This window comes from Tachysurus fulvidraco, chromosome 13, assembly GCF_022655615.1.
Source record: "Tachysurus fulvidraco isolate hzauxx_2018 chromosome 13, HZAU_PFXX_2.0, whole genome shotgun sequence".
NCBI lineage: Eukaryota > Metazoa > Chordata > Actinopteri > Siluriformes > Bagridae > Tachysurus > Tachysurus fulvidraco.
The window spans coordinates 430,315-447,814 of NC_062530.1; the positions used below are offsets into that span (position 1 = coordinate 430,315).

The 17,500-nt window shown below is 43.1% G+C and overlaps 3 protein-coding genes across 6 annotated transcripts in view; 1 reads left to right on the top strand and 2 right to left on the bottom strand.

Moving 5' to 3' along the window:
* The first annotated feature begins 865 nt into the window (after window positions 1-865).
* On the top strand, window positions 866-5,025 carry bbs10 (Bardet-Biedl syndrome 10). Its single transcript, XM_047822524.1, has 3 exons — window positions 866-1,013; window positions 2,363-2,541; window positions 2,802-5,025. Exons 1-3 carry the CDS (start codon window positions 1,005-1,007, stop codon window positions 4,720-4,722), a joined length of 2,109 nt encoding a protein of 702 aa, XP_047678480.1. The 5' UTR covers window positions 866-1,004; the 3' UTR covers window positions 4,723-5,025.
* Window positions 5,026-6,468: 1,443 nt separating this feature from the next.
* Window positions 6,469-12,093, bottom strand: si:dkey-30c15.17 (cAMP-regulated D2 protein). Its single transcript, XM_047822528.1, has 7 exons — window positions 11,543-12,093; window positions 11,054-11,187; window positions 10,612-10,739; window positions 10,173-10,291; window positions 8,553-8,693; window positions 7,693-7,865; window positions 6,469-7,605 (listed from the first exon to the last, which is right to left on the bottom strand). The coding sequence occupies exons 1-7, from the start codon at window positions 11,757-11,759 to the stop codon at window positions 7,153-7,155; spliced, it is 1,365 nt and encodes a 454-aa protein (XP_047678484.1). The 5' UTR covers window positions 11,760-12,093; the 3' UTR covers window positions 6,469-7,152.
* Window positions 12,094-14,139: 2,046 nt separating this feature from the next.
* Window positions 14,140-17,500, bottom strand: part of glipr1b (GLI pathogenesis-related 1b) — a 7,055-nt gene continuing 3,694 nt past the window's right edge. For 2 of the 4 annotated variants that reach the window (XM_047822531.1, XM_027157565.2), the window contains 5 exons: window positions 16,253-16,501; window positions 15,066-15,181; window positions 14,875-14,960; window positions 14,744-14,770; window positions 14,140-14,544 (listed from right to left, as the gene is read on the bottom strand). In XM_047822531.1, the coding sequence (XP_047678487.1) occupies window positions 14,411-14,544; window positions 14,744-14,770; window positions 14,875-14,960; window positions 15,066-15,181; window positions 16,253-16,501 (612 nt within the window). In that variant the 3' untranslated portion in view covers window positions 14,140-14,410. The remainder of the gene's footprint in view (window positions 14,545-14,743; window positions 14,771-14,874; window positions 14,961-15,065; window positions 15,182-16,252; window positions 16,502-17,500) is intronic. The other 2 variants (XM_047822532.1, XM_027157566.2) reach the window with 1 other exon arrangement.

Here is a 17,500-nt window from a genome sequence, read left to right on the forward strand (position 1 = left end):
TGGAGCTGAACCCAGAACAGATATTCCATGGTGTCATTGCTGACATGAAAGCCTCCTTCACACATACAGGGATGTGATACAGTATATGCTGGCTGTAATTGGTCTTGAATGGACCATAGACACTCTTGTCCAGAAGCTGCAGGCGATGAGATGTGTGGGGTGGAATTGTGAGCATAATAATCCCCTTCTCTTTGCTTAAATCAAGTAGTAGCACTATGAGATGGTCAGAGGAGCACTTGGTATGCTGAACCAGATGTTCAAAGAACTCTGCAAAGGTGTCTTCATTGATCCAACCACTGGTTCAATTTACCCCACATCATCTGGGTCACTTTGCCCCACAGCCACAATTTTGGTAAAAATGGCCTAGCTTAGCAATTCAGGCTAACTTTTAGCTTGATGATTCACATGGTTTTATATGTTGACAAATCACCAAAATGTACCATACACTTTAGACCTAGATAAATTTGCTTTGGCACAACAGCGAGTGTACCTGAAATGCAGAAAATCAACTTTAACAAGCAAATAAGTGTTGTTGTTTGAGTCCTTCAGAATGTATGGTCACATTACACCAAATTTGCATAGTTGCCCAGAAACAGGGGGTGGGTTACCCACTTACCCACTGGGTCATCTTACCCCACTCTCCCCTATACATTATTATGTATATTATATATATTATGTACAGGGCAAAACAACACTGAATCTTCACTAAATAAACACTGAGTTTATACATTATATATCATGAAACATGAAATAGACCATTGTGATAAATGTGGGACACCAAAAAACAGTTAAACATCAACCATGTGCTCCAAACTCCAATCCAGTAGGGGGCGTAAAATGCACCTTACAGTCGGTTTGCCAACAGGAGAAGGAGAAGCAGACAAGCGGCGTCTCCTGGATACCGAGAGAAACTGAGCAGGAGGATTAATGTGGATATAAACATTATTTTATTATAAAGAACATTAATTATTAACGGGTTATATTCATAAATGTCATGCTGAGAAATGACTGAGGTGACGATGGCTTTATATCTAGTGTAACATGTTTATTATTATTATTGTTGTTATTAATTATTATTATGATTATTATAGAGTTTATAAAGTGTAGTGATGATTATTATAGAGTTTATAAAGTGTAGTGATGATTATTATAGAGTTTATAACGTGTAGTGATGATTATTATAGAGTTTATAAAGTGTAGTGATGATTATTATAGAGTTTATAACGTGTAGTGATGATTATTATAGAGTTTATAAAGTGTAGTGATGATTATTATAGAGTTTATAAAGTGTAGTGATGATTATTATAGAGTTTATAAAGTGTAGTGATGATTATTATAGAGTTTATAAAGTGTAGTGATGATTATTATAGAGTTTATAAAGTGTAGTGATGATTATTATAGAGTTTATAAAGTGTAGTGATGATTATTATAGAGTTTATAAAGTGTAGTGATGATTATTATAGAGTTTATAAAGTGTAGTGATGATTATTATAGAGTTTATAAAGTGTAGTGATGATTATTATAGAGTTTATAAAGTGTAGTGATGATTATTATAGAGTTTATAACGTGTAGTGATGATTATTATAGAGTTTATAAAGTGTAGTGATGATTATTATAGAGTTTATAACGTGTAGTGATGATTATTATAGAGTTTATAACGTGTAGTGATGATTATTATAGAGTTTATAAAGTGTAGTGATGATTATTATAGAGTTTATAAAGTGTAGTGATGATTATTATAGAGTTTATAAAGTGTAGTGATGATTATTATAGAGTTTATAACGTGTAGTGATGATTATTATAGAGTTTATAAAGTGTAGTGATGATTATTATAGAGTTTATAAAGTGTAGTGATGATTATTATAGAGTTTATAAAGTGTAGTGATGATTATTATAGAGTTTATAAAGTGTAGTGATGATTATTATAGAGTTTATAACGTGTAGTGATGATTATTATAGAGTTTATAACGTGTAGTGATGATTATTATAGAGTTTATAACGTGTAGTGATGATTATTATAGAGTTTATAAAGTGGCAGGTAACACAGGCAGTAAATAGATGTAGTGTGTGTGTGTGTATCGGTGGAATTTGGTTTCTCCTCATTTTAAATAATGCAGATTGTGGACATTAAATAAAACTAACTAAATAAATAAATAAATAAAGACCAGGAAATAAATAAAGAGAGAAAATACAGAAAAATATCACCAGGAACCCAGAGATTCTTACAGTAGTATCTGTTTGTTAGACATTGTGACACACATAAAACACACTCCTACACATTGTGTTCATCCTGCTCCTGTGTGTGTGTGTGTGTGTGTGTGTGTGTGTGTGTGTGTGTGTGTGTGTGTGTGTGTGTGTGTAGGTGAGTGATCCCCTGCAGGTGTCTCTCAGCGTGGTTGGAGCGTTGGAGTGTGTGGTGCGGCGGTGTGTGGGGCCGAGCGGAGGGTCTGTGATCTTCACAAAAGACACGGGACAAACTTTAATCACCAAACATGGACACCGCATCCTCACTGCACTACACCTGGAGCATCCTGTAGCCAGGTCTCACACACACACACACACACACACACACACACACACACACACACACACACACACACACACACACACACACACACACACACAGAATATATGACACTTCAGGAACACTAGTGTCAGTGGCTGTAGTCTCACCTGTAGAGGAACATGTAATAGATTTAACACGTGTTATACAGATAGAAGTCACATACTGTGTTTGTGTTGTTGTTGTGTATTTGTGTTGCTGTGTGTAACGCTCCACTTCTTCTGTCTTTGTTGTTTAGGACTGTGTTGGATTGTGTGTGTTCACATCATTGTGTTACTGCAGACGGTTCGAAGTCGTTTATCCTCCTGTTAGCTGCCCTGCTGAGGGGAATCCGTGACTCTGTGCACGACTCTGCACACGCACACCGCCGCCACACCTCCTGGAAACTGGCCAATCAGCTCCATGCATTCTGCTGGCAAGGGTTGGATGATGTCATAGCTCATGGCGTCGTTCCTTATGCCTCATCTCTGTTCAGATCGGGCGGATGTGAGCTGAAGGGCGGAGTCTTGGCTGCGTTGGTGGGTGGGTACATTGGTGGGCGTGTCAGTCCTGGTCAGGCGGAGGTTCTGACGCCGCTGCTGTGTGAGCTCTGCACACGGGTCGGACATGGAGACATGGACAGTTCGGCCATCTCATTTATTCACTCGAACTTCTCTAGACTGCACGTGGCTGTGCCGGGACTTCACAGCAGCCAATCCCGTGTGGTGGAGGGTCTCCTGCTGCCTTGTGATTGGTCTGTTTGGACAGAGACGCACGGCCCAGTGAAGGTGCTGGTTGTTTTTGAGAGATTAGATACACGCTATGATGCGAGCGTGAACGTTCGGTTTGAGAAGCACTGGACAGTTCAGAGCGACGGCGTCATACAGGACAGATTGGCGGCGATCCTGCGGCTCCACATCAAGGTTGTGCTGTCGGTGGTGAAGCAGCCGAGCTGTGTGCTGGAGTGGGCGGGGCTCAACGGCGTCTCGGTGATGGAGTGCTGTGATCCGGAGCAGCTGGAGCTGCTGTGTGAACTCAACACGGCACAAATGCTGACAGCACAGCCACTGATGCGTGTAGGGACGCTAACACACTGCTGCCGCTTTCAGCTCGGAGGACACAGATACGCTAACGTTGGGGTTAAACACACGTCACCACACACGTCACTACACACTTCACTACACACGTCACCACACACGTCACCACACACTTCACCACACACGTCACCACACACGTCACCACACACGTCACCACACATGTCACCACACACGTCACCACACACGTCACCACACACGTCACCACACACGTCACTACACACACACACCCTGGTGCTGTGTGCGCCTGCTGCAGGACCGCTGGAACAAAACGTGAGCGTGAGCAGAGGTGTGTTCTCCATGCTGCAGCATCTGAACCAGTCTCACAGACACAGCAACGTCTTACCACCTCCTCACCAGCAGAGTCTCACGTCCTCACAGAGTCTCACGTCCTCACAGAGTCTCACGTCCTCACAGACTTTCACGTCCTCACAGACTCTCACGTCCTCACAGACTCTCACGTCCTCACAGACTCTCACGTCCTCACAGAGTCTCACGTCCTCACAGACTCTCACGTCCTCACAGACTCTCACGTCCTCACAGACTCTCACGTCCTCACAGACTCTCACGTCACAGCTGCACTCATCGTGTCCAAACTTGTGCCAATGCATTTTAAACGCTGGTGATGTCATCCCTGTGGGAGGAGCTTTCGAGTGTCTGTTCCATCATTCTTTGCTGCACAGTAACCATGGTGACCGCGACAGCCGTAGGATCCTAGCCGAGGCTGCACTGAGCGTGCCCAGATCTCTGCACGCTGAGAGACCGGGAGATTTCCTGAAGCAACTCATGAATTTCAAGAATAACCAGCTGCACCACTGTCCAATCAGAGAGCAGGGCTCGGGGTCAGAGTTCACGTGGTGTTGGGGGGCAGATGGTCCCGGGCGTGTGTGTGTAGAGCCGGTCTGTAGTAAACACCAGTTGGTGGCATCTGTGCTGCAGTGTGTGAACAGACTGTTGCGTGTGGAGACAGTGATACACACAGTGAGACCGCTCGCCCTCACAGCATTGCCTCGGCCTCAACATGAACATGATGATGATGATGATGATGATGATGATGATGATGATGATGATGAAGACGGGATGTGACACCATGTGACTGATTTCCTCCCAAAAGGACCTGCACTTTTACATCATTATTATAATAATCTATAAATATGTAAATATGAAACTCTCAGCTCTGCCATCCATAATGTTCATTTTATTTAACAGCAGACAAAAGTGTTACCATGACAACCACCTTCTCATCATCGCTAACATTAACATGGGACACAGCTAAAGGTTTGTATATGAGACTCGACTGGGCCGAAGTGACATCACAATCTGCCATCAGACTCACTGTAATCACAGTTACACAACTGTTACACAAACACTACACACACAGTTACACAACTGTTACACAAACACTACACACACACAGTTACACAACTGTTACACAAACACTACACACACAGTTACACAAAAACTACACACACACACAGTTACACAACAGTTACACAAACACTACACACACAGTTACACAACAGTTACACAAACACTACACACACAGTTACACAACTGTTACACAAACACTACACACACAGTTACACAAAAACTACACACACACACACAGTTACACAAACACTACACACACAGTTACACAACTGTTACACAAACACTACACACACAGTTACACAAACACTACACACACACACACAGTTACACAAACACTGCACACACACAGTTACACAAACACTACACACACACACACACACAGTTACACAAACACTACACACACACACACACACACACACACACACAGAGTTACACAAACACCACACACACACACACACACACACACACACACAGTTACACAAACACCACACACACACACACAGTTACACAAACACTACACACACACACACACACAGTTACACAAACACTACACACACACACACAGTTACACAAACACTACACACACATACACACAGTTACACAAACACTATACACACAGTTACACAAACACTACACACTCATAGACACAGTTACACAAACACTACACACACACACACACACAGTTACACAAACACTACACACACACACAGTTACACAAACACTACACACTCATACACACAGTTACACAAACACTACACACACACACACACACAGTTACACAAATACTACACACACACAGTTACACAAACACTACACAGACACACACAGTTACACAAACACTACACACACACACACACACACACAGTTACACAAACACTAGACACACACACACACACACACATAGTTACACAAACACTACACACACACACACAGTTACACCTACACTACACTACACACACACACACACACACACACACACACACAGTTACACAAACACTACACACACACACACACAGTTACACCTACACTACACTACACACACACACACACACACACACACACACACACACAGTTACACAAACACTACACACACAAACACTACACATCTCACACACAAACACTACACACACAAACACTACACACACAAACACTACATACACAAACACTACACACACACAGTTACACAAACACTACACACACACACACAGTTACACAAACACTACACACACACACACACACACAGTTACACAAACACTACACACACACAGTTACACAAACACTACACACACACAGTTACACAAACACTACACACACACACAGTTACACAAACACTACACACACACACAGTTACACACAGTTACACACACACACACAGTTACACAAACACTACACACACACACACACACACACACACACACACACACACACACACACACACACACTACACACACACAAACACAGGAAGGTACCAAACTTTTATTAGCTGAATAAATCATTTCATTCCACAGACATGTGACTTTTCACCACACACACACACACACACACACACACACACACACACACACACACACACACACACACACACACACACAGTTACACAAACTCCACACTAATAAAAGATTAATTTTAGTCACTTATTCAATCTACAATGAGTTTAATTCTAAGAACAAAGTCGGTTTCTGTTCCACATTAAAATAAATTGAGCATTAATAATTGTGTTAATTCGCTTTGACGCGTCGGTTTAAAACAGAGCCGATCGGCCCTACAGTGTACGCTCACTACACAAGTTGTACACCAGGCCTCGCCTCCCCTGCCTCGGTTTACAGCGTGTTGATGTTTGCGAGAGCAAAGAGGTAAACTTTTGTTCTCTTCAGGTTTGATGTCAGCGAGAGCAAATAACAGTAAAGTTGATGTGATTCTGTCTGTAGTCTCTGTGACTAACTACATTAGCTGTGCAGTGCTGACTGTGTGTGTGTGTGTGTGTGCGTGTGTGTGTGTGTGTGTGTGTGGTAAATGGGTTACTGGCTCCTCAGGGCCCCAGGGAGGTCAGGGTCAGCTCTGGTTTAAAACAAACACTTTCTACAAGAAAAATAAAAGTTCTAATTAAGGCAGATTAAAAGTCTTGTGTTAGTTATTGTTTGTTTCTCAGTAAACATTCAGCTGATCCCAGAAGTCACAGAACTCATCTCTGTTTCCGAGCTGAAGGTGAGACTGCAGAGTTAAATTCAGAACTGGCCATCGCTCAGCAGACCCGTATCTAGGCCACGGTGCGAGCCTCTGCTTCCTGCAGAAGGTTGTGTGTTTCCTGTGTGAGTTCGGATCTCCGGAGTGAGCGAACGCCCCCCAGTAACACACCATCTGATTGGCCAGACGACGCTCCTGAGGAGTGAAACTGAAGTTCGCAGCAGGAGCAGAGTCAAACAGGAAGGGGAGCTCTGCCCCATGACAGGCGTGATCGTAACAGAAAGTCAGCCCCGCCCATATTTTGTGATCTGAAGGGGTGTGGTCGAATACGTACAGCCACAGGGCTCCGCCCATTCCCAGCGCAGAGCGAGCGGCCCGCCGAGCCGGACACAGGAAGACGAAATCCGTTACGATCTGAATCAGAAAGAGAGAAACAAGAAGAAGGTTCGTCTTATTACGTGTTTCTGAGTTTCCTGATTTTGAGGATGTTCTGAGTCTCACCTGAGACAACATCGTCCGTTTGTCCACGTTATGGTAGACGGGAAGGTATTTCTCTAGGACTTTGAGTGTGTGCTGTTTGAAGATGGCGGTGGTGTAGACGACACACTCCAGCACCGACACCGAGCCATTAAAAGCTCCGTATACAAAAATCACGCCCTCTTCAGACGTAGTTCCTGCAGGACGGCGAAGATGACGTCATCAAAACTTTACATCAGGACATTTTCACAACACTGAGTGGCTCATCACATTATTATACAGATGACATTACATCATCATTACATTACGTCATCATTACATTACATCATCTTTACATGGTCACATTAGTAAAGATCATCTGTTATTAAAAAATACTGAACATTGGTGAGGTGTCATGTGATTAATGCTGACGTGTGAATCCCAGCACCAGGAATTTTATTAAAACGTCTGACACACACTCGACATCGCCACAGCAAAGCTCTGCTCACCGCTCTTACACACACTTCTACACACACAAAAAACACACTTCTGCACTTACACACACACACACACACACACACACTTCTACACTTACACACACAAAAAACACACTTCTACACCTACACACACAAAAAACACACTTCTACACCTACACACACAAAAAACACACTTCTACACTTACACACACAAAAAACACACTTCTGCACTTACACACACACACACTTATACACTTACACACACACACACACACACACACACACACACACACACACACACACTTCTACACTAACACACACTTACATACTTAAACATTTACACACTTCTACACTTCAGGTCACTGTGAGTATCACACATATATTTTACTGAACAGAGAATGGAGGTAAAGTGCACAGAGTGTTACAGACCCATTATAACAGGTTTATAACTCTGCCAGTGTCCCCTCTGGAAGGCAGTGATGGGCTGCTCTGTGATCAGGTCACCATCCACATGAGGCCCCCACGTCTCAAACACCTCCAGGAAGCGGAACGGGTTGATGATCTTAGAACCTTCAGAAAAAGAGGAGGTGAGACATCTCTATTATCTCTATTATCTCTATTATCTCTATTATCTCTATTATCTCTATCACCAATATAAACTGAGATACTGACAGACTTCGATATCTCACTGATTGTTCTCAGGATTATTCACACAGAAGATCAACAGACTCACTAATGTGAGATATCTTTCATTTACACACCAGTTTACTGAATGTTTCTTCTCGGTTCTTGTAAATAACCTGAAAAACTCGTTTACAAAACAAATCCATAAATAAAGACATATAAGTCTAGTCTTTCAATCAGGACTAAAGTAATGGCACCCTGTACTGTGTGCCTCTGATACGCTGCAGTGGAACATTATAGTAGAGGTTTTGACACAATGCTGCATTTATTTAGAAGACGTTCTTTCGTTTCTAATCATTTTCACCTCTTTTTGCATTTTGTGGCTAAATAGAAATCTGTGTGGAAGAAATTTGGTAAATTACAGCCGATTGACTTTTATGAAGTTATGCAGGAAAGTACGAAATAAAATCAGCGAGACTTTTGTAAATCGTGTGGATTTTTTGTTTCAGTCAGCTGAAAACTTTACAGAGAGATTCATCATTGCTAAAGAGAGTAAAGATGAAGCTTCAGGTCTGTGTGAGTGTTGAAACTGGACGAGAACTGCACGGTGTGTGTTTCAGCACACGGCAGGATCCTGTGGCTGTTATGTAAGATCGTACTGTATTACATGATGATGTTCTACACTTCAGGTCCACATCATGGAGGAGGTTGTGGCTGCAGGAAGCTGCTGAAGTTTTGAATGTTTCTGGCTTTGCTGAATCATCTCACATGTACAGCACACTTCAGGATCTTCAACTCAGATTTATAAGTAAGTGAGAACTGAGTTGAGTTCATCAGGGATGTTTCGCCTGGTGGCCAGCAGGAGATTCCAGAACCTAAAATCTCCCTTCTGGCAAAAAACACCTGAAATTGTGTGTTTGGTTCCTGCAGTAAAAGTATTTGTGTGTGTCTCTGTGTGTCTCTGTGTGTTTGTGTGTGTTTGTGTGTGTATGTGTGTGTTTGTGTGTGTCTGTGTGTGTCTGTGTGTGTCTGTGTGTGTCTGTGTGTGTTTATGTGTGTCTGTGTGTGTCCGTGTGTGTTTATGTGTGTTTGTGTGTGTCTGTGTGTCTGTGTGTGTTTGTGTGTGTATGTGTGTGTTTGTGTGTGTCTGTGTGTGTCTGTGTGTGTCCGTGTGTGTTTGTGTGTGTCTGTGTGTGTCTGTGTGTGTTTGTGTGTGTATGTGTGTGTTTGTGTGTGTTTGTGTGTGTATGTGTGTGTTTGTGTGTGTATGTGTGTGTTTGTGTGTGTATGTGTGTGTTTGTGTGTGTCTGTGTGTGTCTGTGTGTGTCTGTGTGTGTTTGTGTGTGTATGTGTGTGTCTGTGTGTGTCTGTGTGTGTCCGTGTGTGTTTGTGTGTGTCTGTGTGTGTCTGTGTGTGTTTGTGTACCTGCTTTAACCTGAGCCTGCAGGACAGTGAGTGCGCTGAGGGAGCGAAGACACTGCAGGTCAGACACTGAGCAGTTCGTCTGTTTCACAACGTTCCTGCCCAACTTCATGGCATCCCACCTACAGTATCATACAGTATGAGTGTGTGTGAGTGTGTGTGTGTGTGTGTTTATGTATGTGTGTGTGAGTGTGTGTGTGAGTGTGTGTTAGTGTGTGAATGTGTGTGTGTTTGTGAGTGTATGTATGTGAGTGCATGTGTGAAGTGTGTGTGTGTGTGTGTGTGTGTGTGTTAGTGTGTGAATGTGTGTGTTTGTGAGTGTATGTATGTATGTGAGTGCATGTGTGATGTGTGTAAGTGTGTGTGTGTTAGTGTGTGTGTGTTAGTGTGTGTGTTAGTGTGTGTGTGTGTTAGTGTGTGTGTGTTAGTGTGTGAGTGTTACCTGGTTTTGAGGGGGATGGAGAAAGGCTGGCTCTGTATGGTAGCATGTCTGAACAGAGCTTCACTGCTGTTAATCATCAGGTGTAAAGACACTGACTGAGCACCAGCACTTTCACCAAATAGTGTCACCTACACACACACACACACACACACACACACACACACACACACACACACACACACACACACACACACACACACACACACACACACACACACACACACACACACACACACACACACAGTCTTTCCCTCAGGACTATAGATTTTGTTGCTGATAGAATGACATCTCATATTTTTTTGTTGTGGAAAGTCTAAAATGAGTGAGTTCCTCGTATCTCTCTCTCACACACACACACACACACACACACACACACACACACACACACACACACACACACACACACACACACACACACACACACACACACACACACACACACCTTCTTTGGGTCTCCACCAAACCCTGCGATGTTTGTTTGGACCCAGTGCAGCGCCGCCTGCTGGTCCAGAATTCCATAATTTCCTACTGCAGATCTTTCAGGATCTTGCCCCGTCACCAGGAACCCGAACGCTCCTGTACAACAGCCATGGTTACCATGGTTACAGGGTTAATTACAGTTAAATAAATAGTGTTGTATTGTCCACACACACCTCAGAAGAAGTAAAAACAGGTCATGTGATCAGATTAATAATGACCTGTGATGTACAGAGTAGAATAACACGAGGAACAGGAAGACATTCGCAAATACTTTTGATATTTCATCTCTCTTAATCCTCATTTACATATCGTGTTGTTCCTCCCATTCGTTTGCATGTGACATCACTGACATGATGATCGTAAACCTGTATCACGTTTAATAAACTCACTGCACACACAAACTGTCACTCATCATGACTTGGAGCTGATGTGTTTGTAGCTGATGTCTCACCCAGGCGATACTCCACGTTTACCACCAAAGTGTTGCTATAGTTACTGATGAAGCTTCCATCATACAGAGGTTTGGAGGCGGAGCCGGCGATGAAGTCACCTCCGTGGATCCACACCATGACAGGAAGCTGAGCTGTGGTCTTCACTGAGAGCTTCACCCTCACAGGAACATATATGTTCAGGTACAGACAGTCCTCATTCACCTGAACACACAGCATGTGGAGAAACACTGAGACCCAATATGTAACGATGCGCTATCCATTTTAATTACAAACACTTCTTTAGTGCATGAAGGAAGTCAGTTATAACCTTGTTATTCATTCTGAGTAAAATCCATAGGTCCGTTAACATTTTTTACGTCTTTCACAAACAGCGAACAACAACTTTGTGTTTAATTAAAATGGTTCATAATAAATAGGATTACCTCATGAGGACATGCTTCAGAGAATTCCTCCGAGCAAACCTGCATACACGCCGCCCGAGGGAACGTGGCATCATACGGCCGCGTCCACTGGGACACGGGTTGTGGAGCAGCCCACCGCCTTGAGCCCACAGGAGGAGCTGCGTACGGGATCCCAAAAAACACATGAGCTTTATCCAGGGTCAGTCCACGAACCGGACCGGAGTGTGTGATCACGACAGGGTCTTCAGTGTGTGTGTGTACTGCAGGGTCCTCAGTGTGTGTGTGTACTGCAGGGTGTTCAGTGTGTGTGTGTACTGCAGGGTCTTCAGTGTGTGTGTGTACTGCAGGGTGTTCAGTGTGTGTGTGTACTGCAGGGTGTTCAGTGTGTGTGTGTACTGCAGGGTCTTCAGTGTGTGTGTGTACTGCAGGGTCTTCAGTGTGTGTGTGTACTGCAGGGTCTTCAGTGTGTGTGTGTACTGCAGGGTCTTCAGTGTGTGTGTGTACTGCAGGGTCTTCAGTGGACTCCAGTGTTACGTCTGGTTCTTCATCCCACATGACTTTGTTTAACTTCACACTAGATTGACTTCCGTCATTAACGTAATCATTACATTTAATGTCATTACACTCGTTATCATCCGACTGTTCCATATGCATCCGTATAAAGTTAGGAATTTCAGCATCAGGTTCCGTTTCATGTTGAAGGTTTACGTCATGAAATTCAGTGTCCTCAGAAATCTGCACACTGTACTGATTATTGTCCAATATGTCATTACGTGGTGTCTTTTGGAAAGTCATGCTCCTGACTCCTCCAGTCCGAGGCGTGTAATACTGATTATGTGTGAAATGAGTGTGTGTGAGTCGTGAGTCTTTGCCTCTCTCTTGCTCCCCACACACAAAGTCTGGTGTCACCATGGAAACCAGCACGAGCAAGGTTACTCCAGTGACTGATGAGCGAACCATGATGAGCTTTAACCAATATCACGCTGATGGAAAGCCAACCTCAGAGATGTGTTTTACACACACATGCTCTCTCTCTCTCTCTCTCTCTCTCTCTCTCTCTCTCTCTCTCTCTCTCTCTCTCTCTCTCTCTCTCTCTCTCTCTATCAAACACACACACACACACCTTCAGCATGTACTTACTCAGTTCTGAACCTCTTCTTCGAGACTTTTTAGTTTCCCAAAATCTCTGAAGTCCTTCTCGCTTCTCTTCAGTCCATTTAGTGAGTGAAGCGGGACTGAACTCTGTTTCTTTACAAATCTTGTGACATCAATAACCATGCACACACACACACACACACACACACACACACACACACACACACACACACACACACACACACACACACACACACACACACACACACACACACACACACACAGAAGGAAGGCCTTTGTGAAACAAATAAGATTACAAGCAGCAGGAGATTATAATAAACTTGTTTAAACTTGTCACATGCCTCCTATTTAACATTGTAACTCATCATTCACACAGATCATGTGTCTCTTTATTAAATCTAAAAATTGTAATTGATGAATTGCACACACACATACACACACACACACACACACACACACTCACACACATGCACGCACACTCAGTGATGTGTGACTGTTAATTATTAATATAAATGTGCACATTATTAAAGCCCCATTATTAATAATTAATAATCATGTTGTGATTTTATACATCATCAATCTTTCAAAAGCTCAAGCATGTAAATGAGAACAGTTTTATATCTGTGGCTGTCAATATGCAGCAGGGAAAGACTCGCTGTACAGATTAGCATTAGCATTAGCATTTCATATTTATATTTTTGGTATGTATTTTAATGTGTATACTGTTGATATACTCGTGTCCCTTTATTATTTTATTAATATTACCTGCTGTTAACTTGCACATGATGTACTAATGAGCTCAGGTCAGACTGAGAGTCTCAGAGAAACACACAAACACTCAGAAGTACAAACACACTGCTTTACAAGATCGTGACTCATCTGTGTTCACGCTGTTCTTCCTCGCTGCCTACGGAGCGGTATACATACAGCCGTCTCCATGGGAACAGCATCATTTTCATCACCCAGGGATGCACAGCCAAATGAAATAAATAGTACATTTGTGTAAATGCTGTAAATGAACATTAGACGGCGAATACGGTCACGATGCAGCCGTCAAGAGACAACACTCACACGTGAACAATTATAGAGTTGTGTTTATTTTATAATATAATATATTCATATGAAAGGTGAAAAGATTATTTAGAAGAATATCCTAATGATATGAGCAGATATGAGAATATGATGCACCAGGCCTACACAGCAGGACTTTACGCCACGTCAGCTCCCTGTCATGCTGAGAAATGATAATAATAATAATAATAATAATAATAATAATAATAATAATAATAATAATAATAATAGTATTAATCTAAGTCTTGATTAAAATGGAATTCGGTTTATTGAGTGACTTCAGTGTGTTGCATAAAAGTAAAGAAGCCAGAACGATCCAGTCAGGAGCTGCAGTTTGGAGCCGTTCAGCCAATCAGAGAGCCCCTGAGCCGAACCGCCAGGGCCGAGATCCCACCCTGGTATCCAGTCATATTCTGCAGAGACAGATATTGACAATTAGAGAACAATAATTTAAAATTATAAAGCTAAAAATTAGAGAAATATGAAATGAGTGAAAAAGTTATTTCTGAGTGGAGAGAGTCGGCGGGGTTATTAGAGTTCAAGTGCAGGTTGAAGAGTCGTGTTTGTTAAATCTAGGAGTTAATGTGGAACATGAATCATCATCATACATACTTTTATCTTGGTCTCGGATCGGATCGGCTGTTGAAAAAAATGAGTGTACAGACGATTGACACGTTTTATACTGACTAACACTTGTGATACTGAGCCAAAATAATGTGAGAACATGTTGCTGTTGTTCTTACTGCAAAGTTTGTCTCTGCATTTCTCTACACCGCACTTGCTGCAGGCGAGACCCACGATGTAGGGAGTGAATCCAAACACGTTGCCACTGTCGTGCAAAATAATACAGATAACAGTATTACAAACCTGCTCAGAAATAACACATTATCATTTGTAAAAGTGCTCAGAGTGAAACCTGAACATTTCTGCTTACGCGTCACCGTAGTTACAGACAAAAATAGTCGACTCTGGATGATTGGAAAAGTTTTCAATTCCTCTGGAACAGACGTGTACGGCACAGCCAATTTTATAGCTCGTCGCCCACATCAACTGAAACACACAAAGGAAAGGAAAGGAAATATAGGTGTGTGTGTGTGTGTGTGTGTGTGTGTGTGTGTGTGTGTGTGTGTGTGTGTGTGTGTGTGTGTGTGTGTGTGTGTGTATAAAGGAGTCTCCAGTGTGAGCTCTGTGTCTCAGTCAGTTTACGCTTCTTTGTGTTTCTCAGTAACAAGACAAGCTGAGATTTTTCTCTTATTAACATGAAGGGAGACAATAAAGAAAGACCGCTGAGGGGACGAGTGTTTAGAGCTGAGAGAATAAAGAGAGACCGCTGAGGGGACGAGTGTTTAGAGCTGAGAGAATAAAGAGAGACCGCTGAGGGGACGAGTGTTTAGAGCTGAGAGAATAAAGAGAGACCGCTGAGGGGACGAGTGTTTAGAGCTGAGAGAATAAAGAGAGACCGCTGAGGGGACGAGTGTTTAGAGCTGAGAGAATAAAGAGAGACTGCTGAGGGGACGAGTGTTTAGAGCTGAGAGAATAAAGAGAGACCGCTGAGGGGACGAGTGTTTAGAGCTGAGAGAATAAAGAGAGACCGCTGAGGGGACGAGTGTTTAGAGCTGAGAGAATAAAGAGAGACCGCTGAGGGGACGAGTGTTTAGAGCTGAGAGAATAAAGAGAGACCGCTGAGGGGACGAGTGTTTAGAGCTGAGAGAATAAAGAGAGACTGCTGAGGGGACGAGTGTTTAGAGCTGAGAGAATAAAGAGAGACCGCTGAGGGGACGAGTGTTTAGAGCTGAGAGAATAAAGAGAGACCGCTGAGGGGACGAGTGTTTAGAGCTGAGAGAATAAAGAGAGACCGCTGAGGGGACGAGTGTTTAGAGCTGAGAGAATGTGTTTCTATAAATCAGAAAACAAAGTAAAAATAAAATCCAAAAACCAAACTTGTTGCTTTTTCTAACCTGTGTAGGAGGAGACGACTGAATCTCTGTCATGACTAATAGATTCACTGACTCAAGGTGCACAAAATTAAATTCAACACACACACACACACACACACACACACACACACACACACACACACACACACACACACACACACACACACACACAATGATAGCTGACCTGTGTATAATGTCCACACACTCTGGCACAGGTGTTGTTCCCATGTGTATAATCAGCACTCTCTTTGTTCCAGCTGTTGATTGCTGACTCGACTGTAAAGGCTGAATACGGAGCCCCGAGCCAGATGTTCTCTCCGACTTGCCGGAAGTCTGCGTGGGCCTTGCCCTCCTGCTTCAGCACAGGGTTATGGGATGCTTTGCAATGTCTCGCCCAGGACCGGGCACCTCTTGCCAGTGTATTATCCCAGGACTGCACGAACACACACACACACACACACACACACACACACACACACACACACACACACACACACACACACACACAAACAGTGAAACCAAAAACATTATTTTCTCATATCTAGATAATAATCTCATATCTCATTTCTCACAACCTTCTTCAGCAGACATCAGTATGAGGTTTTATTTTTGGCTCCTCATCAGTTTATTTCCTGTTAAATCTTTTACAGTGAATCACTGTTTATTTTAAGTTACAGTGTAGACGTGAGCTCAACAGCACCACCAACAGGTCGTAATAAAACACACACAACAGTGTGAAGGAGACAGAAACGAGGCTGAGGCTGATTTCTTCAGACTGTAGATTCCTGCAGCCAATCGGTGACAGTCGTGTCAGGTGATTACACACAGGGACACGCCCCCTAGACCTCATCTCCATCCAGCAGTCATCAGCAGCATGTAAGAAGGAGCTGGACAGGTACAGATCATGAGGAACATCACAGAGGACTGACTTTAAAACTCTAATCATTTCATTATTGAGATACTGATATTGATATTACATTTATAACCAAACTTCTGATATCACTGATGTCACTGTGTCACTGTTTCACTTACACCGTGTCACGATGTCACTGATGCCACTGTGTCACTGATGTCACTGTTTCACTGATGTCACTGTGTCACTGTGTCACTGTTTCACTGATGTCACTGTGTCACTGATGTCACTGTTTCACTGTGACCGTGTCACGATGTCACTGATGTCACTGTTTCACTGATGTCACTGTGTCACCGTGTCACGATGTCACTGATGCCACTGTGTCACTGATGTCACTGTTTCACTGATGTCACTGTGTCACTGATGTCACTGTTTCACTGTGACCATGTCACGATGTCACTGATGTCACTGTTTCACTGATGTCACTGTGTCACCGTGTCACGATGTCACTGATGCCACTGTGGTCACTGATGTCACTGTGTCACCGTGTCACTGTGTCACTGTGTCACGATGTGACTG

Bases quoted from the DNA above. Each gene is read 5' to 3' on its own strand.
- bbs10 (XM_047822524.1), top strand. The intron at 2,542-2,801 runs GTCTCACACACA...TTTGTTGTTTAG, and splicing joins CTGGAGCATCCTGTAGCCAG to GACTGTGTTGGATTGTGTGT.
- si:dkey-30c15.17 (XM_047822528.1), bottom strand. From the start codon at position 11,759: ATGCTGTGTGTTCAGGTGAATGAGGACTGTCTGTACCTGAACATATAT. The intron at 11,188-11,542 runs GTGAGACATCAG...GCTGTTGTACAG, and splicing joins AAACGTGGAGTATCGCCTGG to GAGCGTTCGGGTTCCTGGTG. The intron at 7,606-7,692 runs GTGAGACTCAGA...TTTCTGATTCAG, and splicing joins AACGGACGATGTTGTCTCAG to ATCGTAACGGATTTCGTCTT.